Source organism: Xenopus laevis, chromosome 1L (genome assembly GCF_017654675.1).
Source record: "Xenopus laevis strain J_2021 chromosome 1L, Xenopus_laevis_v10.1, whole genome shotgun sequence".
NCBI classification, from domain to species: Eukaryota; Metazoa; Chordata; class Amphibia; order Anura; family Pipidae; genus Xenopus; species Xenopus laevis.
Genome location: NC_054371.1, coordinates 185,517,176 through 185,544,710, shown reverse-complemented (window position 1 = coordinate 185,544,710; position 27,535 = coordinate 185,517,176). Strand labels below are relative to the sequence as shown.

At 36.9% G+C, this 27,535-nt stretch overlaps 1 protein-coding gene across 1 annotated transcript in view; it reads right to left on the bottom strand.

The window, feature by feature from the left end:
- Positions 1-3,351: 3,351 nt before the first annotated feature.
- dtwd2.L (DTW domain containing 2 L homeolog) overlaps positions 3,352-27,535 on the bottom strand; it is a 62,717-nt gene continuing 38,533 nt past the window's right edge. The window contains 2 exon segments of the mRNA NM_001096836.1: positions 3,352-3,770; positions 4,805-4,933. Of these exon segments, the coding sequence (NP_001090305.1) occupies positions 3,600-3,770; positions 4,805-4,933 (300 nt within the window). The 3' untranslated portion in view covers positions 3,352-3,599.

Genomic DNA, 27,535 nt, shown 5'->3' with positions numbered 1-27,535 from the left:
CCCAGTGTGGTGGGTAGGTCTGTATGGGAATAAGCTTGTCTGGAGCCTTTCTATGCCTTTTTTACTTTGCAACATGGTGGATCGGGCTGATGTGCAGTGGAAATGTTGTAGTGCTACAATGAATCCCACCCCATTTAGGAAGCCTTGGCTCAACCCCCCCCCCCCCCCACTCAAGGCAGTGATCTGGCAAGTAAAGCTCTGTTCTCATGCTCATTCATATTGCCCCTGCTTTGGGGTTTTTGCCAGTAGCCTACAATAATATATGCTAGAATATAATAAGGTAAGCTATATGTATTGATAAGACTTCGATTAAGTACTTAATCTGCTGCAAGAATAGATAAATGAAGTGGGAAATTCATCTCTGAACTCCCTGTCAACATAGTTAAATTGCGTTGAAAAAAGACAAAGTCCATCAAGTTCAACCCCTCCAAATGAAAACTCAGCATCCATACACACAACCCTCCCGACTTTCACATAAATAATATATACCCGAATCTATACTAACTATAGAGTTTAGTATCACAACATGTTCCAATGCTGCAGGTCCTCTTCACTTCATCATTTGCCATTGCACCTTGCACTGACTGATCACTATCCATAGTACATGGATATCAGTCAGGATCACATCATTAGGCCACCAAACGTCTCATTTAGAACAGAGTCGGTGACCCCTTTTCCCATTAAAAAAGATGGTCACAAAAAGAAAATAGAGAGTAAATGAAAAAAGTCTTTATTTCTGGAGAACTGTCTGAAACCAACTGAACTGAGAAGAGTGCAGGAATGTGAACAACCTCTTTAAGAAAATGTAGTAGTTGGTTTGCAAATGTATTTCTCAGTTCACCTTTCCCCACATTGTACTGTCATTGCCACTAGCAGAGTGCAGAACATTATATTAACGGATGGATGCGTGCGGCACAAACACATCCCGCTGGGTATTCTACCGTGTCTGTCCCAGTTTCAGTCTCAAGACTAAGAAAAGTTCTGGCCTCTGACAGCACACTTGAGGCCAGGGAGAGGTAGATGTTTAGTTTTAGTTTTAAAAAGAATGTATTCGGAAATATATTATGTGTTTTGACTCATTTTTCTATGGCTATAGTTTCAAAAACAGCTTTTTGCAATTGATTCTTAATCTATTTTATTTATTAAATTCACCTTTCTATAACGAGAGAAAATTTTTCAACAGGCAGAAATGACACTGCCATTACACTATATGTCCAAAACTCACCGGACACTACGAATAAAATGACATCTCAATTGGACCTCATTCCCTGGTTCCTTTTTATCTTCAGAAGCAATGTCAGCGCAAAAAACATGAGATTTTCATGGGTGATCAGAGGCACACAAACTTGGAGTGGTGCAAAATGTTACCGCCACTGGATTCTGGAACAATAGATGCCTGTCATTTTCAGCACTTAGCACTCAAAGATATCTGGGTTTGGCAAATGTCAGGAGAACACTATCTGCCTAATTCATAATACCAAAGTAAAGTTTGCCAGGGGAGGAATAATGATCTGGAGCGGTTTACCTATGGTTTTAGTTCCATTAAAACATAAGACTACCGTGTAAAATTCTGTGCTTCCTACTGTGGCAACAGTTTGGAAAAGGCTCTTTACAGTTTTAGCTCAATAATGCCCCCATGTACAATGAGAGGTTAGTATAGGATGGTTTTATGGAGGTGGGAGTGGGTTAAATTGGCTAGCTTGCATAGAGTCCTGATCCTAAACATCAGTGCCCAACATCACTAATCTTCTTGTGGTTGAATGGAAAAAATCCCTGCAACAATGTTCCAATATCTAGTGGAAAGTCTTCCTAGAAACATAAAGGTTGTTACAGTAGAAGAGAGAGGACCAACTTCATATAAGTACCCTTAGTTTGGGAATGCCACGTTGGACAGACAAGTGCATACATTTGGCCACTTAGTGTATCACAAGTGAGAACTTCTGAATGCACAACACAAAGCACTGTAAACAATTTGTATACAGTGCTCAGACTCAAAAAGGTCTAGAAGGGTCTAAGAAAATGCTAATCGAGAGAGCTGATCTTATAAACTGAGCCTGGACATGGGTGTATATAATCAGCAATGTAACTATAGAGGAAGCAGACCCTGCAGGGCGTACAGATCTTATCCTGGAAATATTTGCAGACTCTCAGCACCAGGCGGGTGGGCAGACACGCAAGCAGTAGGGGAGTGGCGGGTAGGTAGGTGTGTAAGGCGGATCCCTCTGTTTTTTTTACAACGGGGTCCTTCATGGCATAGTTACACTGCAGTGTATAACTTATGCATAATGGTTTCTCCAGATGTTTGCTCCCCACTCACTACAAAAAAATTGTGGCTAGAGGTTCTACTAAATCCTTTAGGTTAACCGAGAATACTATCCGAGTAATCAAGTCAGTATTCCAAGAGCAGATTCTGAAAGGTGTACAAGCCGGACGGGATTTATAGTGGATGGCAGATATGTATCCCCTGTTTTTAGGTTCTGAGCCATCCATTTAAGAGTGTTCCCTTCAAGAAACACCAGAGGGTTAAGCAGCCAGAAGGTGGGCTGGGCAGTCAAGGGGTGTTTAAGGGAGTCAGCAGGAGGTGTGCAGGGGGTGTGTAGGAGCTGCCTGGATTGTTGCACCAGCTAAAACTTTCAGAGACCTGGGAGCCTGATAACCAGTTGGATACTTTTGCTGGTAGTTTTCCCCACAGACCAAGCCTGGTTAGTATCTTGGGGTACTGAAGGCTAAAACTGCTGAAGTAAGCTATTTTGTTTGTTACTGGACTTGCTGACTGAAGCTGTTTTCTTTCTGTTGCCATTTGATTGCTGCTGGAAGCCTTTTGTTTTCAAAATAAACGGACTGTTTTTCTTTTCACCTTGGAGTGGCCTGCATTTATGCTAAAAATCCCGCTGTGATCCCCCCAAACTTCACTAAGGTTACAATTTGTTCCATGAGTTGATACATTTCAAGCAGCATCTGTGGAATATTAGCAACTATTGTATCAAATCTAACAGCTGCTTTGCATGAAATGTGGGGATTTTGCTCAGCAGGGACAAAGATAAGAAATGCATCAACTAATGTATCAATTTAGAACAGTTTACAGGGTCGGCGACCTCCCCTCCCAGAGCTTCTTTAGAAAGACATATGGTGAAAGATGAAACTTTAAACTTCAGTATTAAAAAAAACGGTCACAAACAGAAAATCAAAGTAACTGAAAAAAAGTCTATTTCTAGTGAACTATCTGAAAAAATTGTTGGAAGGTGGACATCACCTTTAATTGCAAATCGGTTTTAAGAGGTTTACTGATATGTGGTCTTACATTTTAATAGAAAATCATCTTTTCCTGAATAATGACTTTTATACCAAGGGTAATTAGCCATACAATTTTAAGACAAATACAAAATTATAGCGACATTGCTTCAGATAGGCCTCTCTATCTTTTAGTGAATACTAAATAAACAAAACAACCTGTTTGATCTTAAATACAAAACGCTCCTTAACTAGCATTTCCCATTTGTTTTGATAACTGCCAGCAATCGAACCTGAGCTGGCCACACTGTATGTGCCAAGAAGATCCTTTGTCTCTTAATGTGCACACCTAAAACACAAATGGGTCTCTAAATTTTAACGTTGTTAACCAAGAGCTCCATCCTCTTCAGTTTGCGTTTATTCTTTGGCATTGGTTTGTTATACAGGCCATTTTTAAGTAGATGCTCCTTGCTGTGATGAACCTGAGCGCCATGCTGTAGCTGGAATGAACACAGAGCTTGGAGAGGACGGAGGATAATCTGTCAGAAAAATTACAAGAAGAAGAGACATACGATCAATAAGGGAAACAATAGCAAAGAACCGTAAAAATGTGCATTTGCACCGTTATAGTTTCATTTATTTAATGTTTACAAAATGTCTGTTTACAAATCTATCTACTATTTTCAATTAATGAAATATAGAATTTAAATGAAATAATTGCATTTTGTTTTTATTTATATGTTACCCAGTGTCAAAACATTTTGGAAAGGGTTTATACATATAATATACACAAATCATTATTAATGGTGTTTAATGATGTCACATGACTTACTTAAATGTGTATTGTGAGATACCTTTTCAAAATATGAGGATATTGGAAATATCATGACCTGTAATAAAAGCACTTGGGCTTCAGCCTTGTTCATCAAACTTCTTGTAGACCTCTAATATCCTCATATTTGTGCAATAGGGGGTTAATGATTTCGTATATAAATGCCTCTATGTTTCATGGCTGCAGTTACAAACAGGGAGGTTGATTACCTAATGAAGTTTAGTTAAACTTTCTCTGAACATAGAACATGAAGCAAGGCTAAAAAATAGATACATGTTTGACCTCTCTCTAAATCAGGGGTCCCCAACCGCCAGTCCTGAACCGGGTGGCCAAACAATTAACGCGGCACGCCGAAATGGACTCCAAACCCTCTGACTCCCTCACCCCGGGCCAAAAAAGGTTAGGGACCCCTGCTCTAAATAACATACAAGCAGAAGAACTGATGTAATAACTTACAATGTTTTATTCTCTAATGCAGAGGTACCGTGCAGACATTATCCCCTTTGTTCCACTGCCATCTAGTGCATGAGATCACTTTTTTGAACCACACATACAGAACTACTCTATAGCAAGCATGGTTGTAAAGATGAGTTGAAAAAAGACCAGTCCATCAAGTTCAACCCCTAAAAATGAAACCCAGCACACATACCTAGACACACTAACACCGCCCCTCCATACACTCACATAAACTATATATACTTGCAATGTAAACTTTCTCAGAGTAATAAGACAATCACTCACCTCCTGAATCTCAGTCCTTTTCTCCATAATAGAGAGTGCAACAGCAGCACATTCCAGGGTAGAAAGGCACGTATTGGTGGGCTGAGTCCGAATGACATATTGGCTTGATATTGGTGTTTTCAGCTGAACCTATACAACAGAATCACAAATACATCATTTAGGAAGTCTTTTATTAAAGCAATAGTTGTTTCTTAAACTGAAGTTAACGCATTATAAGTGCAGTGACAGGAAAAACTATACCCCCTAAACAATGTAGGTCTCTATATAAATATATTGCATTAAACAGCTCATTTGTAAAACCCTGCTTCAATAAACCATTTTCATAATAATATACTTTCTTAGTAGTATGTGCCATTGGGTAATCATAAATAGAAAATTGCCATTTTAAAAAATAAGGGCCACCCCCTGGGATCGTATGATTCACGGTGCACACAAACAAACCATACTTGTTAGGTCACATGAGCCAATTAACAGACAGAGTTCTGTCTTTTGCTTCCACACTTCTTCCTGTTACAGTTAGGGGCACATTTACAAAGGGTCGAAGTGAATTTTCGAATTCAAAAACTTTCGAAGTAATTTTTTGATACTTCGGCCATCGTATAGGCCAAATTCGACTTAGATTCGTATTGAAAATCCTTCGAATATTCGACCACTCGTAAATCGAAGTACTGTCTCTTTAAAAAACTTCAACACTTCGCCACCTTTAACCTGCCGAATTGCTATGGGGACCTCCTTGAACCTATAGCCAACATTTAGCTACGTTTTTAAGTTTTTTTTTGAAAATTGAATCAAAGGATTTCATCGATCAATCGAACGGTTTTACTTCGATTGCATATGGCCATACTTGATCAAAAAAAACTTAGACTTCAAATGTCGAAGTACTGCAATTCGATGGTCGAATTTCGAAGATTTTTTCACTTCAAAATTCGACCCTTAGTAAATGTGCCCCTTAGCGTTGTAGTATTTCTGGTCAGGTGATCTCTGAGGCAGCACACAGACCATCACAAAATGGAGGTTCAAGACAAGAGATGTAAAAGGGCAGTTTTTACTTAAATATATATTCCAGTTTGGTAAGATTCTTTCATATGCCCCTTAGTTTGATATAAACTATCTGCTGCTTAAGTATTCATGTTGGGGGTATAGTTTTCCTTTAAAGCAAACTATTAACAGTCTCAGCATTTGAACCAATCACAAATTAGACTTTTTATATACATAGTATTATAGATGTGTTCCCTTTTGACCATCTAATAGTGTCCACATATATTTAAGTCAGGCCTTCTACATGTAAGGTCAGCTGTGCTATCCAAGATGCTTAAACGTCTTTGTACTCAATTGTAATGAGCCTTTTACACGAGTATATATCTTGTAGTGATATCTGATCAAAGGAGGGCAAAGTAATTGCCTAAATTAGATTTCATGTGCACACACAAAGCTGTGAGGGAGAAAACATGTAATAATGTACTTTACTGCACATACAGTAGGCCAAGACCAGAGCAAAGATCCAGGGTTTGAGGTGATTATAATCATTAGGAGTGCCTAACAAACCAGCAGACCCAGTGGTTCAGCCTTAAAAGGACAATTATACTTTTTTTTTTTTACTTAGGTTTCTTAATTTATATTAAATATATTTAAAAAGCTTATTTTAACAACACTGCATATTTGTGTTTGCATATTCCTTGTTGCAGCTTAAACGGGTTGTTCCCCTGCAAACTGTTTTTTTCAGATCAGTTGGTTTCAGATAGTTCACTAGAAATAAATACTTTTTCCAATTACTTTCTATTTTTATTTGACATTTAAAGAAGAATTAAAACTTAACTAAAGAAGTAGCTAGAAATGTTGTACATTATGTTTTGGCCTTCTGTACCAGCCCAAGGCAACCACATCCCTTTAGCAGGGAAGATCTGTCTCCCCAAAGATGCCGCAGTAGCTCCCCATCTTGTTTTCTGCCGATTCATTGCACATGCTCTGTGCTGCTGTCACTTACTGAGCTTAGGGACCCACTCACAATATACAGTACACATAGAATATAAATGTCACAATAAAAGCCTGATTAGTAATTAATACAGACAATTACTACGTCAGCACAGAAACCAGTGCAATTAGTATCAGAATTTAATAATTGGCCTTGTAGCATCAGTTTATATTACAGACAAACCTCATTTTCTGCTTGATAATTTGTGACGACCCCTAAACTTAGCTTCTCAACAGCTGCTCAGAGCCCACTGAGCATGTGACACTTTCCAAGATGGTGACCCCATGTGACAAGTTTGAAGTCCTGGATCATTGATGCTATTGAGAAGCTGAAACTTTAAGCTGGTGCAATAAGTTCAGTTTAGTTCAGCATTTTTAGCCATATTCATTTTTAGGGTTTAGTTCTCCTTTATAGTTTCATTTTTTACCTTCTTATGTCTTTCTAAGGGAACTCTGGGAAGGGAGGGCGGCCAGCTAACACTCCAGAGATAAGCTGAGAAATTTATCAACTAAATGTTGCAAAATTGTAACAGTTCAGAAACTGCACCTGAATTACTGAGCTGCCAAACACCAGAGACAGAAAACATTTAGGGTAGGGGCACACTGGGCGATTCAGGGAGATTTAGTCGTCCGGTCGACTTGAGCTGGCTAAAATGAAAAATCCCGGCGCTAAAGCACGCGCGGTGATTTGTTTTCCGAAGTCGCCCGAAGTTTCCTCGTGTGGCAACTTCGGAAAACGAATCACCACGTTTGCTTTAGCGCCGGCGATTTTTCATTTTAGCCAGCTCAAGGGAAGGCGTTCAGGGGGGGTTGGTCGCCGCAAAGACGAGGCGATTAGTCGACAGGCGACTAAATCTCCCCGAATCACATAGTGATAAACTGCTTTTATCATTGTCCTCCACTGATGAATCCTGCACTGTTTATATATTTCAAGTGTTGTAACTGAGATACAATACACAAAAAGGAACAATTTGGTGTTCTAGCTGCTGTCATACGTAAAAAGGAACAAGATGGAAGACGGTACAAGTCACATTTTAACCTAGCAATAAGCTTCTCTGTCAACAGAAACAAAAGTAATCTAAAGACTCCCTACAAAACTACACAAAGTGAATAATAAGTTACCAAAATACATTGATTTTTTTTTATTTTAAAGAATCAATGAAACCACTTGAATGGACACTTAATTCTTTAGCTGCCACTGTGTTCTGTTGTAGGCAAAGTAATTATACAGGCACACTGCTTCTGAATCCATTTTAAAATGTGCTCCTGCACGAAACTGTCTTTACCGTTATTTTCAACACATTTTTTCAGTGTACATAGTAAAATAGATATTTTAAGAATGTAACGCATATGATATTTAGTCAATTGTTTAATGGTCATTGAGACAGTTTTCTATCAAGCTCCTAATTTAAAGGGGAACTATAGCAGAAATGAAAAAAAAAATTTTATTTAGCAATTTAAAGAAAGTGTAAAATGTAATTATTGATCTTTATAGCAACGCTGTGAAGTTGGTACATAAATCATTTGACTCCTCTGTTTTAAAGGCGCAATAACACCACTGATAGTGTTTCAAAGTAATCAAAATATAATGTACTATTGCTCTGCACTGATAAAACTAGTGTGTTTGCTTCAGAAAGACTGCTATAGTTTATATAAACATTGGGGGGCATGGGGGCAGCTCTTCAAGCTGAAAAAGAAGAAAAGGCACAGGTTATATAGCAGATAACAGATAAGCCCTGTCCAATACAATGGTGTTCTTTGTTATATAACTTGTGTAAAACATACAGCTTTTACCAGTGCATGCTAACAGTATATTATATGTATATTTTACTTTAAAATTCTTTCTTTTTTATATACAGGTTCCAATGTTTCCATGTTGATTGAAAGAAGTTAAGTACATAGCAGAAGCCATTTTATCACAAGATCATAAACCAAAAACAATTGGAAAACAACTTATATATTAATTGAACCTGGCGTATAGCTGTAGAATAGCTGTTAAATACAATCCACAATTAACTAAAGTTTTGTTCTTAGAAACAGAATTGCTTCTGCCAGATCCTCCTTCATAGAAGCTCCTAAATCGGATTTGTTTATTTCAATGCTTGTATTTAAAGTTATTAGGATTCGGAACATTTTTGGCAACTCGGACTACAGCTACTCAAAATTGCTTCCGACTCCACAGCTCTGCTTTATGGACCCATACATATGAACCTGTGTAACGCTGGCCATGCCAAGCATTTCTATTCAACTGTACTTCTTTAGTTGACCTCTAGATAAAAGATATCACCGAAAAGTTCTAAACAAGAAAGTTCTGACTGAGATGCAAGATTAATCATGTGCAAAATGTTAGCTCCATCCTCTTTCTAAAACACTCAAAGCTACACTATATCCTTATCTTGATGAGGAGGGAATTATATTAATAATTTTTTTCTAAGAAAATAATTGTTGCAGACGCAAATTAAAAAAAATTGGCACTTAAGTCCCCTTCAGAGCACTACTTATTGAAGAAAGCCACACACAGTACTTGTGTGCTCTAGTCAAGAATAAGGATAAACTCCTGCAAATATCTGGAACAAATCAAATAACTTCAGGACACTCTATCCTTCAGCCGTTTATCACTGATTGCGGACATTCTGAAGCAGCACCGTGAGAATAATTTTAAGTTCCCATTAGATATCCTGGCTGTCTTATTTAACTGTGGTTAGTGGTGGTTTTGTAGAAAGGAAAAATATCAAAAAGAATATTAAAGATAATTATCTAATTTACAACAACATGTGAGACTCAACAAAGATCCAACAGAAAGAATGGTGATATTGAGCAGAAAATTTTGGATAGAGCACATCCAGAAAATGTGGATAGAACACATAGTTAGTTAGTATAGTTAATAATAAAGAACAAGAATTTTTGAAAATGGATACACCTGGATAATGGATAAATTTCAACCTTTAAAAAATGACCCACAATTCACAAAAATCCATTGGATGCCCCAGAAAACCAACTGTGTCTGGCCAAGGTGGAGTTACTGATATTACACAAAATATTCATTTGTAGGGTGCCTGCGGCTATTTATTTTTTTGTATTCCTTCTACTGTAACAGACACTAATGATGTTCTTAAAATACTGTATTCGTTCCTGGTATCATCAAAATGATTATAGCAACACTGGATGAAGAGTCTTTACTCCTTAATGCCCCACAAGATAAGAATAACAGCGTTTAGCAAAATCTATGGGTATGAAGTAGAATGACCAGCTTTGTACTTGAGTTATGGAAACCTGTGTTAAAGCACAACTATTTGTTGCTCATGCTTTTAACTACAGTTTAAAGGAAAAGCAATAGGGGTGAAGAATGTTTCCACCTATGCATTCCTCCATTTTTTAAGGGAATGTGAAAGCAATTGTGTATTTGCAGAAGGGCATGTCGGAGTACACAATATGTGGAAAATGTCCTACTATTATGGGAAGGTGGACCTGATAAATTAGTTGGTACAGGAATTTAAACACAAACATTTTGGAATTTGCAAGAAGTATGCTTCCTACCTTTATATATTTATAAAGAAGGCTATTTGGCTCAGGAGTTGGTTATATCCAGGAACCATAAATGTGGGCTGGATTTTTTTGTAGCCCTGGTATGTCGACGATATTTTTTAGGCCCAATGGGTAGTTGCTGGCAATATACAGTTCAGGTAATAGCTACATAGTGGACAGTAATGAGTTGGCCAGCTAAGCATAACAATTACTAACACAATTGAAGAGTGCTTGGTGTTCTGTTTGAACAACTAGTTTCTCACATGGTGCATAAATAGGCTCAGTGAAGAATCTAACAGAGGAAAAGAGTCAAGGCTCCGTTGTATCATTACAGAGAAAAAGCAAGTATTTAAAAAAAAAAAAAAAATCTGAACTATTTTGTCACTTTCTGGATAAAGGATCCCATACCTGTACTAGAAAAGTATTTTTATGAAAATGGTTTATGTAGCTGAAGCAGCGTTTCCACACAAACTGCCTTATTCAGTACATTTTTATAGAGACCTGCACTCGTCAGAATATATCTTTCATAGTCCTCAATAATTAGCTATGGTATAATCATAAAAAGTATATAAAGAAAACAAGTGAATAAAAAAAAAAAGAGGTGCAACAATAACAGTTTCTCAAAATGAACGGAGTTATTCAATAATTGATCAAAATTTCTTGGCAAGTAATGATTCTAAAATTGCCTGCGCATATAGAAAAATTGTATATTAAATGCCAAATTATCATTTCTGCACCTGGTAGGAGAATAAAGCATGTTAATTGTTATCTTGCAGAATTTTATGACTCATAACAATTATGTTAATTATTGAAAGCGTAGGCTGGGTATTGCATGGGTCATGTGATATTCAACACATGCTGCCTGCTTAAAAAAACACCTAGAGAATAGAATGCAAATCAATTTCCCAACTGAGTATAATCAAAGAATATTTATAGATATTTATTTATTTTTCTTTTTTTGAAAAGACATCAATTGTCTAATATTTAGATTAAATACTCCCTCTATATATTAAAAATATAGCAGTGACTGACATGGGGAAATTCTGTTGTATTCTTAAAAGTATCATGTTTAACCATTTAATTTTTTCCCACAGATTAAATAGCACTGTGTATAAGTACATATATTGAAATACAAAGAACCCCTAATTCAGTGGGTAGAGACCAAATGTATTTTTTAGAAAAAAAATGCACCTGTCTGGATTATTGCCAGGGGCAATTATGTGACATGAGCCTCCGTGAGGCAGGTCCTGCTATGCTGTCCCCCATCGCTCCCCAGCACTTGCCTTTCCCGTGCCAGAACAGGTCCAAGGAGGGGTGCATCTCTAGTGTAGAGAGTGCAATCTGCTACAAAATTTACCAGCGGCAGCTTTTTTTCACCCCTGATAACTACTGGGGCCCTGCCTGCTGAGGAGAGTTTCTCAACATAGCCAGCAGCACCCCTAATCTTCATAATCAGACATCCCTTTCTATACTATGCGCAATAGTCACCCCGAGTTCTTTTTTTGTACCCTTTTTTGTCAACATTTTTAACATATGAATGGAAATATATGATTTCTTGATATTACAATCACCTCTGAATAAAAAAAGAACCATTACATTCCACTAAGCCTGTAACTATGAGATAAAGACATTTCAAGTTTTGGCAGGTGCTGGACTTTACAACTGCCTTTGGGATCATAAAGGCAAACAAAATAAAAATATATATGGAATTTCAGTGTTCATAGTACTGATAAAACAATGTTATTCTGGAGCTGTAAAGTTTATGGTGCTTTGCAACTCAATGGACGTATGATTTTGTGCAATATACTGTTATTATGTAGTTAGAAAAATTTAGCAGCTGCTCATCTACGTCCAGAACAGTAACAAAAATGAGAGCAAAATAAAAGCTGCAAAGGTTGTTCAAAAAGGAAAAAGGGCTAGTTGCAAAAGCAACTCTGATTAAGCTTACAAGGAAAAATCATATTCTGGTGTATATCAGGCACAGTTTGCATCATTTACAAACATAGCTGCTAAATGACAGAAGTGCTGTTGTAAAAAACAACAATATGTAAATCAAAATCGAGTTTTTATTAGGGAGAAATGTGGAGGTAAAAAGCAAACAGTTAATTGGTTTCTACTGGTAACTTCACTTCAATTTGGAGTCTATGGGCAGATTTACTAAAGGGCGAAGTGAGTAACGCTGGCGACGACCACTTTCAGGCACTTCGCCGTTTACTAACGGGTGCAGATGTAACTTCGCTGTAGAAGAGACAGATTCTAGAGGTCATTCTCACTCTATTGCCAGGGGAATTTTCGCTCTGGCGAATGGACGTTACTCCACAAATTCACTAAGATGCAGATTTTATTGAACGTTACCTCATTCACCAGACTTTCCTTCGCCAGCTCAGACCAGGCAAAGCGCATTGGAGTGCATAAATCTTCCTCAATCTTCTGTTACTTACATCATATTTTTAAAGTTCCCAAATAACACTGGCATCTTTTTCTTTTTTGTGAGTGATAGCTTGCAAAAGTCTCTATAATTTTTTTTGGGTAACCGGGTTCCCCCATACATTTCCTAACATATGGCACATAAACTATACACTGGGCTCATGTGTAGGGCATTATAACAACTCAATTTTCTTTATTGAGGTTCCATGGATTTGTGTAATGCAATGTATTTGCTGCAACATATGCGTCCATTGAACTTTATAATTTCCCGCCGTTTGCAAATTAGCCTGAGCACAAGAACTCTAACAAAGTTGCGCTAGGCTTAATTGAATGCTAGTGCATCTTCGCTTTGATTGCCGAAATAACTCTAACGAAAATTTGCATTCGACTGGCGAAGTGTTGCGATAGGTGTGAAGCCGTCGCTGGCGAATTTTCACTGCTTAGTAAATTTACCCCTATGTTTGTAAATGAGCACAAGTACTTACAGTATATTGAATATATACAAAGTATGGGTAACTTTTACCTGGTGAGGTACTGGACCATACTTTTGAGCTCTAGGAGAAAATGAAGGTAAAAACTCTCATACAAGTTGAAATGTCAAAGAAAATGCTTGTCTAGGATCACAAAAGAAGTTATAATTACTACACCTTGGTTCTAAGCCTATGTATACTCACACTTTGTATATGGGCCAACCTATGTTATCAGAGGAGACAATGCGAAGTTGGGGCTTATGCTGTAGACCAGAAAAAGGTCAGTGATTTTACAATATTATTAGGACAGAGAAGAGAAGTTTGAATAGACCAGAGTGAACCATTTTTCAGCGCAACATTATTGATTTGGCTTCCATTTGCTGCCCATAGTTCTGAGGCACAGGTAACATATTATAATATATCCATATGAGCTGGAATGTTTAATGCATTCTGTCAGGTGCTCAAAAACCAATAAATGCTAGTCAGTGACACTACAAGATACCCAGCAGGAATCAGTCTGCACCAAAAAGGAAATCTCTGTGAATTCCCAGCCAACTGTTGACACTGCATGCATGAAGCAATAAACGTGCATTGAGAGGGTTAGAAACAGATTTTCATAAAAGGTATGCCCTTTTACCTATTAGATGTTCCTTGCTGGGGAGGGTTAACGTGTTAAAAAAACTAGCCTATTCCACTGCCAGTACATGCATGCAGACAACAATAATAATGTTCTTATTCATAAGTGGGGTATTTTCATTTTATTGGGGTGCTCAAGAATACATGTTTCATGACAACAGTATGCCCTTCCTCAAGAGAGTAACATGTGCTAATGACAACTGAACTCCTCATAAGGCTAGGGCCACACCATATGGATCTCTGCCTGTGGAAAAACGCAAGCCAAGGATCCACTAGCCCGCTGCTCTGCCTGCACCCGGAAACATTACCTCCGCTCGGGTGCAAGCTGACGCAGCGGATTTTGGTGCAAATTGCAAAATCTCACTGCTATAATGACAAATGCCAGCGCCAATGCACTCGCTTCGCTTCAATTTCCGAAGTTGGAAATCAAAGAGCCGGGAGTGCATTGGCGCTGGCCCTTAGGGGGTTTTTATCAAAGGTCAATTTTGTGAGGTTTTTTTTACTTCAAATAAACTCAAAAGTTTTCTTATTTATTAAAGTGAATTTAAAAAACTTGAATCAGTGTAATCGGGTGGAAAACCCAAATACTCTAATTTATCTAAATTTTGGCTAAAAAAAGGTGACTCACTTCAATATAAATAGTTTCCGAGCAAAAGCCACCGAAAAAAACCCTGAATACTCAAATTTATCGCGTTTTCAGCAAAAAAAACAAAAACTTGAATCACTAGAATTTAAAACTACCCCCCAGTGTTCCATGTTCCAATATCTTGCACTGATGAGATCTAACAAGATCGAAACAGGCTGTCTGCAAGTTTGGATATATGGCTCTGAACCATTAGGCTGTATCTTTGCTATAAACCAGCGGTTCTGGATGCATAGTTGGCCAAAGGAACATAAAGGAGTGATTTGCATGTCTCCGCCCATGATGCCTTATGGGAGAATTAAAACTCTTAATTTGGTATCTAGGCAGTGCTGTGTGTATGGCATTAGACAAGCAAATACCTTCTGATTTCTGAAGGCTTTACTTTGCATGTAAATTGCTAGTGAATGTCTTTTTGACACCTTTTAGCCCTTCTCATTCTAACCAGGTTCAGTTTTCCATTAGAATTTAAAGCGTTTTCGAGCCAAACCCACTGAAAACCCCCCAAATATCACGAAGGCTACAAAATGATTCAAGGGACCTATGCCACTGACTTTTATATTACCTTGACAGGTTTTAGCTGGAGTATTTTTGGATTCAAGCTATTTCCAGATTTGGGGCATAAAAAGACTTTTTATTTTTAAAACACAAAAAAGTAAGGTTTTTTAACCAGAAAAAAATTAGTTTTTACTGATAACTACCCTCGAAAACCTTAATTTTTTTTGGGAAAACCACAACTCAACCTTTAATAAATAACCCCCTTAGTGGTCCTCTAGAAATGATCAGTACTATTTATCACTGGCAGCTAATGGGTTAGAAACTAGCAATGGATACTTAATCTGGTTCTTTACAAATGAAATAACTAGTCTAACCTCAACATTTAAATCGTACAGTGTGCAACTGTGGCATAATGTTTAGTTCACTGTGGCTTGATATAAGAAACATCACACGGAACATCACAGAGATAATATCATGTGATACAGTAAATATTTATGTACAGATATATCCATTTGACTTCACTGCCTGCGTAACATGTTTAATTATAAAATAAATTCTACGCACACACATACATATTGATATTTTCCTCAGCCAGCATACAGTAGATCAGGGAACCATTTGGTTTTCTGAAGATAAAAGTTCTTTTACTGTTTGCAATTTCACACTGTCAGCCTTGTAATAGCATTTGTTGATATTTTTACTTCAATCTAAAATGTTCTTTAGATGTTTTCAAATTGCTTAGTTGCTCAGATGAATCTTGTTCTTTTCTGCCAGAGGTGGTTAATTTCCCAGCTACTGTCAACGCTTCCTCTTTTTGACCAAGAAAAGTTGTCCGATATTTCAAAGCTGTAAAGCTACAGTAATATAATAGCTTTTTCTGTCCCCGGCAGAAAAAGATTTTTCATGTTCTTATATGTCTGGGCCTGATGTTACCAAACTTTTAACTTCTGTAATTCAGCATTTTCTGCCTCTTTGAACTTTAATTTGTCATCAAAAGTTTGAGACTGTAATTTGAAATAATTCTTGCTTCAGAGACCAGTGTCTAGTAGTTTGGATGCACATGGACACATTTAAATGCAAACATACGCAGCTAAAGTTATGTTTCTTGAATCCAGAGTAATAGAGAAAACAATTAACTGATTTATTAAAAAGTAATTTAAGAAAAGAATCTCATTGTGTACCGTATATACCTGAGTATAAGCCGAGTTTTTCAGCATCCAAAATGTGCTGAAAAAGTCTACCTCGGCTTATACTCGGGTCAGCGGTACCCGACCCGAGTAGCTGAGATTGCAGTCACTTTTAATCATTCCTATACCAACAGTACACTTGGGGAGAGACTGCAATATCCCACAATGCCCTCTGTTGGTTATATGAAAGAATAACAGTGCGCCCTCTGTTGGTTATATGAAAGAATAACAGTGACTGCAATATCACACAGCGCCATCTGTTGGTTGTATGAAAGAATAACAGTGCACCCTCTGTTGGTTATATTAAAGAATAACAGTGACTGCAATATCACACAGCACCATCTGTTGGTTATATGAAAGATTAACAGTGACTGCAATATCACACAGCGCCATCTGTTGGTTGTATGAAAGAATAACAGTGCACCCTCTGTTGGTTATATTAAAGAATAACAGTGACTGCAATATCACACAGCACCCTCTGTGGGTCACGTTCGCACAAAATAAACAGCAAGGGGTAACCCTGCACTTTAATTGTCTTGTGTGCCAGTGTATTTCTACACAATTATATGAAAGAATAACAGTGCGCCCTCTGTTGGTTATATGACAGAATAACAGTGACTGCAATATCACACAGCACCCTCTGTTGGTTATATGAAAGAATAACAGTGACTGCAATATCACACAGCACCCTCTATTGGTTATACGAAAGATTAACAGTGATGGCAATATCAAACAGCACCCACTGCATATGGTAGTGGGACAGTGGGACAATGCACACAGTAATCCGTTTGGCAATTCTCTGTCACCATCAACTTTGCAAAGAAGTCTGGTTGATCGATGGGGGGGTCGCTTTGGCAGAATGTGCGCTGCTGGGAGACAGGGCTGTAGTTGTGTCTAGGCTTATACAAGAGTCAATAAGTTTTCCCAGTTTTCGTAGGTAAAATTAGGTACCTCGGCTTATACTCGGGTCGGCTTATACTCGAGTATATACGGTACTACTATAAATACAGAAAATGCATGAGTGTCCTACAGCATTTTATTATAACCACAATGGCCAGAACTGTGTTCTACTATTCCTGCAGACAGTGAGGGCAACCAACTATACATTACAGAGGATTTCCACAATTGATTAACTACACATACTGTATGAATGCTATATGACTTTTATAAAATAAAAAACAAAAGCAAGGCGCTGAAACACCCGCAGACTCAACGAAATATTCCAAAGACATCTTGCTTGTCCAGCAAATAACTCTGCACCAGTAACCACAGGACCTCTTGTTTTTAACTCTAGAATGCCAAGTGTATTACACTTTATACACCTTCATCAGGGCAAACGGGACATAATTTCCTAATATTATTATAATAATATTCTGTCAGTGAGTCCATTTACTAACAATCAAATTTTTGGTTTTCCAACCAATCATATCGAGATGAGAGTTCACCTGCCTGGACCTCAAAGTCAAGAGTTTCTTGTATAGTTTCTGCAAATCCATAGAAACTGCCCAATCTGAATGATTTATATAAGTGGGAATACATGATGACTATCTGCTCTCAGGAGTGCGTTAGTAGCTGTAGATTTTCTATTAGGTTTCTGAGCAACCATCTTTGTTTGTCAAAAGATCTAAAGAAATAGATTCCTCAGTCAACTAAAAAAAAAATTTATTATTTAATTCTAAAACTAATCTCGTCACCAATTCAGGTTCACCGTCCCACAAAGGTAAATTGTCGTCTACATACCTTAGCCAAAAGAGCATGTGCTCCCCAGCCCACGCTTCTAAGACCTGTTGAACTTCCCTGTCCTCCCAGCATCCTAGAGGCAAACAGGCATGGTTGGGGTGCAGGTTACACCCATGGATGCCCACTTAAGTGCATGTAGAATTGATTATTAAACACAAAGACATTATTATTTTATTTAAATTATACATTAGTTGATAGATTTCTTATCTTCCAAAATAAAACATGGAGAGCAACTGAAAAAAAAAATCTTTATTTCTGGTGAACAATCTGAAAACAACTGTACTAAAAAAAGTCTTTGGATCACAACCAGCCCCATTTAGAATGATTTGTAATCTTTCCATAATAATTTCAGTATTCTGTTGATATTTGATTCCTCTACTTTGTAAATAATTTCTACATGCCTGCAACCGCAATTCATAGGGAATTGATAAACAGATTAGTGTGTCATACCATGCAATATAAATATGGAGCCATATGTGCAATTCCTAGTTCTAGAGCAAAGAGCCCTATATCAGCAGTTTCTTATATCTTCTTAGAGAATACTAAACCTGGATACCACTTGTTCTTATAGTTTATCAGGAACAATGTGTCTGTACATAAAGGTAGGAAATGACAAAACAATTCTTATGCGTCAAACAGGCCTGTAAGTGGACTTTTGTTATCCAAGATCTGTGCAAAAATGGAGAAAAATGCAAAAAGCTAGTTCAACAAGAAGCATCATACCTAGAAAGTGAAATATTGAGTAAAGGTAATGATTAAAGCGCAGCCCACTCTGAGAGCCCATAATCTTCGGCGAGATTAGCTTTTACCACTGCTATTTTTGAAAATAACACATTGGAATCAATTCCTTTGCTGGAACATAGAAGTGACATGAATACAAGTTTGCTTGGAAAACAAAAATATACAATAAACCATGTAACAGCTGTTTTAACAGTTTTTACCTTATAGGGTGCAGTATTTACCTTTATAGTGTGCTATTTCTAGTCTATAGTAAATCAAACATACTGTAGAATTGTAAATGAAATTGTAGCTCGTTCCTGATTGCAACACTTTTTGAAACACAGCTGGCAGATGCGCAAAATGGAGTACCATGCCTAATGGTAAGGAAGGGAGGCCCAGAGTCCTCGTAAACATGCACAATCAGCAAACCACACTTGATCGGTCTAACTCTAAATGGAGACAATGTATCTGACTGACCATTGCTTACTACCACCGGCACAAAAATGAATCTAGTTTTGTATTACACTATTAGCAGTAAGGCCCTACTGCCACCTACACTAGATTAACTTCAACAAGCTTCAACTAGGTTAAATGTGATGTAGTTGAACACTTAGTTAACTTAATTATATTAAATGCCACTTTCGATCTTTCTCTTTCAATATAAGAAGAGAACTGACTGAGGGCACTATACAGTGTTTTTCTTTAAAAAATTACTGCCCAGCAAGTAGCAACCAGGCCTCTACAACATAATTTGTGGTATAAAAACTTTCCAGCAGCCTCTACAAACTCTGCTTCCTCCTACCTAGTTTTTGCTCTTCTCAGCCATGAACATTGGGTTCCTCACTTGGGCATCTGTTCACAACAGCAGCTCTTTTTGCAAATCAACCACATATAGATTCAATCTGTCACTGGAGTAGTATTGGTGGGGTTATCTGTGTGCCCTAACAGGCGTCACAATCTTGTGTACTACTTTTTGTTGGACTATCCACCCTCTGTCCAAAACGACAGTAAAGATTCATCCCCATGTTTTTTTTAGTGTCCCTAAAACTACTCAGTTTGTGCAACTCTTCTTTGCCTATTCCTTTTCTTATACCAAAAGTTGTCACTACTTGGCTGACCTACTGTAAAAAAATATGTATTACTGAAAGCTTACCAGGTAATTCGGTGCAATGCATTAGCAAGCAAAAATAAATGACACATGCAATCATTATGTAAATATATAAATGACAGTGTTTTGGCCTTTAACTGCTGAACATCAATAGACTTTTTGCAGCTCATATGGCTTAAAAGGCAATAAAAAGATGTAGAAAGCGAGCCGGGAAAAGTGAAAAAAAAGTGGTGCAATAGCTTTTAAAAAATTAGGCTTATTAGGACTTTGCCATTGTATCCTATTAAAATCTCTTTTTCTAAATGGTTTTGCATAAATCTATATTAAGGCTCAAAGCTCAAAGAAAATGTTTGAAGCTTATTTGTATCCATACATTCAAGAAATGAAAGCAATTTCATTAAAGATTCAGAGGCAGAGCCTGAAATATTACACCTTTAGTGGCCCCCGTGAGATCATGATTCATTTCCCAACAGTTCTTCCTGAATATAAATGATGAAAAATAAATGAATAGCAAGCTAAGAGACAAATTTCTACTTATATTTAGTGAAATTGAAAACACATTCCCTAGACTAGACACAAACAAATACTGAGAAAAAGTTTAGAAAGTAGACAAGACAATAGCCGTGCAATGACCAGCACGTTATGTTATAGTTTGTTGTCTGTAAAGCATGGACGCCTCACTTCAGTAACGTAACTAGGTGGGGGCGGGCCCTGGTGTGGGCCATGCAGGCGGGGCCCCCCGGGGCCCCCCCTACCCCCCTTCACGTCAGTTTTCTTTGCGGCTACAGTGGGGTGCGATCTGCCAGGGGGGCTTGCGGGGTGCGGGCCCTGGTCCAATTGCACCCCTGCTCCCCAGGTAGTTATGCCACTGCCTCACTTGGAAAGGACAACTGAAGCTCAGGGACTAAAATGCATCACAACGAAAATGAATTTAATTACTTAGCTGATACCCCCTCTTGTGCTATTAGCAGAAAACCGCACCGCCCAGAGGTATTTCTGTAAAAGTTCATTCAATGTGATGTTCCTCATCTTCTGTTCTTTCATCTAGGCCTGCACGTACTATAGTAAAAATGGCTGACTTTTTTTATCGGTTTTCACTCTACTGCACAAGCGCTTACCCAGACCAAAACAAAGCGAAGATGGAAGAAGCTGAAGAAGATAGAGATAATGGACTTCTAACATTTTGCCATCCCCCAGTAATTATAACTTTCATTCTCCTTCAAAAAGTAATTGCACTGAGATTTTTTTGTAGGTGTCTTGGACAGCACTTTTGTAAGTCTTTCATTAACATTGTGTTAAATAGTCCACCCTTCCAAGATCACGAGTCTAGCCCAGCCCAATCCATTTTTTCTCTGGGCTGAGCAACTTTAGACAGAGGTGCACAATGAACCCTTCACTAGTTCTGCCTGTTTTGTTTGGGAATAAAGAAATGAAAGAAGCCATAATTGCGGTTTACCTAGCTTACACGTGAGTCAGTCAGAATGTATAATGCAAACAGGAAAAAGTATTTTGCCTAAAATTCAATAGGAATTACAGCCTTGTTCATAGTGCATATTTCATTTATACATGAGTATAAATCTCAAGCTGAATAAATATCTCAAAATTTCAATGGAATACAATCATAACGAATGTCGGAAATAGAGAGACAAACTGGCAGACAGGCTGTTTCAGCCTTGCAGATATCATCAGACATTTTTATGGTTTTAATTATACAATAAAGATGATTTTGATTCCTTTTAGCACATCTTGCTGCATTACCTTAATGGTTATTTAATAAACAGGCCAGCCAGTCAGACTAGCTTTCTGTTATTGTTTTGTTATTTAATGTTAACAGTTACTTTTCTCAATGTCACAAGTTTTACTTGCTGTAAACATTATGTTATGGGACAATGTAGTAGTTTACTTGCAATGCGTAGCATTAAGATGGCAATGTGTTGTGTATTTGGCAATTCTTTGGAAATACTCCCTACAACACATTTTTTCCAGTTTGTTTTGTGCATAAATCTGTAAAAATATCAGTTTAGAATCTGTATAGTTCAGGTATAGGATCCGTTATCCAGAAACCTATTATCCAGAAAGCTCTGAATTACAGAAAGGCTGTCTCTAATAGACTCCATTTTATCCAAATGTTTAAAAATTATTTCCTTTTTCTCTGTAATAATAAAACAGTACCTTGTACTTGATTCAAACTAAGATATAATTAATCATTATTGGAAGCAACACCAGCCTATTGGGTTTATTTAATGTTTAAAAGATGTTCTAATAGACTAAGGTACGAAGATCAGGAAAACCCCAGGTCCCAAGCATTCTGGTTAACAGGTCCCATACCTGTACAGTAATTTGTTTTCTTTGCCATGCAACTAAAGCACAACTCTGTTCTTGCCTGCTATAATCACAGACTATTCTAAAGTAGTTCTAAAAAATGCTTTTATGTATTTCTTGGCAAAACATTTTCCACTTTGCACCTTTCCTCCCCTGTGAATTTCCCATCAGTGCAATTCTTTATCAGTACATGTGTCACATACGTAATATGAAATTATCAGTATTCTGCAGACACGTTTTTCTGACCTCCATTTCCACAGTCTTCAAATAGCACAATGACATGCTAATAACTCCAGTGTCCCAACAAGCAGTTGCCTGCTTATAAAACAAAAATGTAACATTATAGAAACTCATACAAAGGCGATGTCTGTTATTTTTTAAAATTTAGCATAAGCCAATACAAACATAGCCATTTTGCATATCATAGTATGAATTATTCAGATTACCCTCTAGGGTGTCAGTCCAATAGGACAGCCAAAATGCCATAATTTCATTAAAATTAAAGAACACAAATATTTACTTTATAAATAATATGCCTAATCTACAACGCATGTGGCTGGGACGTACACCGAAATATTTCAACATTTTTGCGCTGTATTACCCAGTTGTTTTGGTTGCTGGGCTGGTGTACCAGGCCTATGGGTACCATTTTTATTAATGGCAAAATCATTAAGAATATTCTGGCCCCTAGTTTGAAATGAGAGGTACCACAGAAATCAATCAGTGTCTCTGTGGGGAATCACAAGAGCAGAAATTGTGAAGCTTGTGCTAATATGAGTGAGGGTGAGAGTACCGAACAGGGAAGTCCTATAGGATTTTGTTACGTGTTCTACTAAGGATGTCCTATATATCGCAACATGTATATGCCAATTCCTGTATATAAGTAAAACTAACAGGCCTTTCAAAAAAACGTATTTTAGAACATATTGATGGGATCATAAATGTTTCAAAGCTGATTAAGAAAAACAAATGTGCAGTGACACTTCTATGAGGAACACAATTGTGATCAGAGTTTTTTTGTGCTTTCAGGGAATAAAATTGGTGCATAACACTATGTTACAGAGACCTGGAGATTTGATCTAAATACAATCTAAATACAATCAATTAAATATTGTGCATTGTTTCTGAAATAATTAAGTTTATCTTCACTATTCCTCTCTCAGCATCTGTTTCTCTTCATTCTGTCTTCATTCAGGAGTTGAGTGTCAGATGAATGATACAATATATCTTATAGGGGGGCTCCCTTTCCTAAAGGATGTATTAGAACTAACTCCTGATTCCAGTACAGACCAAATCTAACAAAATAACTGCATTTTGCACAAATTCTGCATGTAGAGAGACATGATGTCTGATGATTTTAATAGAGAGAGCTCCAATACATATTTTGGGCAAAAGGAGCCCCCCCCATAATATATATTGGATCTAACTGTCAATGAATATCTGACACCCAACTGCTGTATGAAGACAGAATGAAGAGAAACAGATGCTGAGAGAGGAATAGTGAAGAGAAACTTAATTATTTCAGAAACGATACTGAATTTTTAATTGTTTGTATAAAGACAATTTCTTATCTCAGTATGCTGAAGCTTATATTAAATTTTCATTTTTGTGATAGTTCCCCTTTAACGTGTATTAACAATCTTCCAATACGGAAAGACCTTTAAGAACTAAATGGATTGCTATTTAAAGGTGTTGTTAACCTCTGAGTTAAATTTTAGTATGATGCAGAGAGAGTATGATTGCAACAATTTGCAATTGGTTTTAATTTTTTGTTATTTAGCTTTTATTCAGCAGCTCTCTAATTTGAAATTTCAGGTAGCTAAGGTCTAAATTAACCTAGCAACCATGCCTTGATTGGAATAAGAGGTTGGAATATGAATAGGAGAGGGTCTGAATAAAAAGAGGAGTAATAAAAAGTAAGAATAAAAATAAATGTGTAGCTTAACAGAGCATTTGTTTTTAGATGGGGTCAGTGACCCCCGTTTGAAAGCTGGAAAGAGTCAGTAGAAGAAGGCAAATAATTTAAAAACTATAAAAAATAAATAATGAAGACCAATTGAAAAGTTGATTAGAATTAGCCATACTAAAAGTAAACTTAAAGGTGAACTACCCCTTTAAAGTGTTTTATTGGTGTAGTACCCCTTGACCTCCTGAGATATCGCTATTGAGCAACATCTTGAGGCTGAAGGGGACTTTCAGATGATGAGTCTTTGATTCATTCAGTGCATTTTTAAGTTTAAATTCACAAATTTTTATATTATAACATTTAGAGCGCTCCCCTTTTGCTGTTTTTGGGTTTGTCATTTATAACTTATATGTGTGTGGGGGGGGGGATAAAGTAGCCCTTTACATAAAGTATATCAACATTGTTCATTAAAGCAAACCATCAATGAAAAACAGGCAAGCAGATAAAGAAAATGTCCTATGCCCCGACTGCATAAAAAAGGACTGCAAGTAGAAGTTTTCTTTAATTATATTTGAGTTGTTTTCATGGTTCACTATTTCTTTAAATATAAAGGTTAGTTACAATTTATGTTAAGAAAAATAAGTAAGAAGCACAATGGGCTGAAACCAAAGGCACATTAAATCGAAGAATTTTTCTGTAAGGCAATTAGAGTACAGTTATAGGTTTGTATTTCCTTGGTTATCAGAAGATTTGGAAATTACAGACCGAAGCAGAAGCCTATTTGTTTCTGATTTTCACAGGCTTGCTCTGAAATAAATTCATTTGCTGTGCAGATTCCATATCCATGTTTACACAGGGGAGCAAAACCAGCAAGAAAGAGTGTGCATTTATATAAAACAATGCTTGCCATTTATTGGAGTAGAGAGACCATTAGAAGTAGTGAGTTAAAAATGTATGATCAACAATTTCTGCAACAACGGAAATGTTACACTGCAGCACAATTTAATCTAAGAAACACAATAAAAACAAGGAAATCCATCTTGTAAGTGGACATCAATATTTACAACAAAAGCATCCGGCTGCCCAAATCATTGCATTGGACAATGTAATAAACAACCCTTACCCACATAAAAAGAGCAAAGCCAAAGCGGTATTTATTACTGGATGCCTTTGCACTATGAAATCAGATTGTTGCATGTAGTATGTTATGTCACGTTTCTTTAGTGGAATAAACCATATTTTAAATGTAACTTTTTAAAAAGAAGGGGAAAAGGCTGTCCATTCAGATTGGAAAGCATTCAAAAATTAGGCAAGATCATGACATAAATTATAAGGGAAAATAAAAACTTATCAGTATGCAAGTATGGGACCTGTTATCCAGAATGCCCGGGACCTGGGGTTTTCTGGATAAGGAGTTTTTCTGTAATTTGGATCTTCACACCTTAAGTCTACTAAAGAAACAATAAAACATTTAAGGGGTTGTTTATAAAACTGTGAATTTTAGATTTTTTTTTATAACTCGAATGAACTCACAACTCAAATGGTATCTTATTTATAAAAAAAAAACTGCAATGGAAAAATTCAATTCAGTGAGTTCGAGTTGCGAAACCCGAAAACTCTAATTAATCAAGTTTTCAGTGAAAAAAAATGTAATCGCTCTAATTGATCAAGTTTTCGGGCAAAAACTCATCATGAAGGCTATTAACATCTTCAAATGGTTCAAGGGACCTCTGCCATTGACTCCTATATGACCTTGACTGGTTTTAGATGGTGCATTTTCAGTTTCAAGCTACTTCCACGGCTGGGGTAAAATTAATCTTGAAAAATTTGAGTTGTTTTTTAACCCAGAAAACTCTACTTTTCATGAAAAACATAACTCGATCTCTAATAAACCTAACCCAATAAGCTTGTTTTGCTTCCAATAAGGATCAATTATATCTTAGTTGGGATCAAGTACAAGGTACAGTTTTATTAATACAAAGTAAAAGGAAACCATGTTTAAAAATGTTAATTATTTAAATGGAGTCTATGGGAGACGGCCTTTCCATAATGCAGAGCTTTTAGGATAACCGGTTTCTGGGTAACAGATGCCATACCTGTATCTGTAGCTACAAATATTCTACAGGTAAACTGGGAACTGATCAATCCTTAGAGATTGTGATACTGACACCAGAAACGAAAGCTTTTTTCACATCTATCAGAACATGGTCTATGTATCCTATTTATAATTTTGCCATAAAACTTGCCAAATGCTTTTATTTAACTTTCTGATGCCCCATGTACCTTTATGAGGGGCTGCCATATTTGTGCAGCAGTAGTACATTAGAATCTCTAACTGACAGGTTGAGAAGGTTGACAAAACAGTCAGGTTTAGGAACTTCAAGTAACAATTACTTACAAAAGCAGATCTATCAACAAATAATGATCAACATGACCTATAGGTTACTTTTAATGTACATTAATATTTTGTATTTACTTTTTTACTAGTACTTTTTTAGTGTCAGTATCACTTTAAGGATGTGGCTGAAAAACTGAGGTCACACAGAGTTGTTAATTTGGGATTAAAATAAAGATAACTGTCCATAAAGATAAACTCCTGCATTACAAACACATACAGTTATATACACACACATACATTTTCACATATAAATAAAATTAATATTAGCCCAATGAATAGAGCTAATGCGGAACATAATTTTTGCGTATTCTGTGTTTTTTGTTATTTCATACTCATAATTATCAATATTCTGATTTCGAATTCATGTGAGTTCTTTTTTAACTCACGTGAATTTCATTTTACCCTAAATTAGAATATTTGGTTATTTATTTAAAAAATCGAATATCTTAAACTCTGACTAATTTTACCGAGTCGAATGTCAGGAAGGCTGCAAACACCTCAAAATTGCTCACCGGACCTCTCCCATTAACTTATACAGCAATTATGCAGGTTTTAGGTAGCTAATAGTTGAATTTGAATTCTTAAAGGGCCAGAGTATGATAAATGTCGAAAATCAAATTAAAAATTTTTTAAGAACTCGAATCGAGTTTGGATAATTCCCTAGCCAAATTTGACAGTTTTACCATACAAAAATTTAGAAAATTTGAATTTTCAATTCGACCCTTAATAAAACTGGCAAAATTGAAAAATAAACTGTCACATTCCACTTCCTGGTCCCAAAGAGCAAAGTCCAACAAACCAGTAGTTCACGAAGAACCCCTCTGTAAAAAAAAATAAACCCCCCCCCCCCATGTAATTCTGCCATCACAACATTATTAGGTAGAAAACTCTACAGCTGCACTGTGCACATGTGAAGAACCAGTTGTGTTGCTTTAGGTAAAATTAATTTCCACCAACCTAGCTTTAAGGGGGCTCGAATGCCCCTCTGTGCTCTTGCTCTTCTACCCAGGGTCTGTATAAATGACTTCTGCTGTCTAGAGATTCAATGTGTTATCCACAATAACCCCTTCATACTTTTCAATATTCAACATAGTTCCAAGCCAGTGTATGACTAAACTTTTTACACAGTACAGCAAACAAATTCCCCATGAATGGACGTAAGGCAAATAAAATTACAGACTTC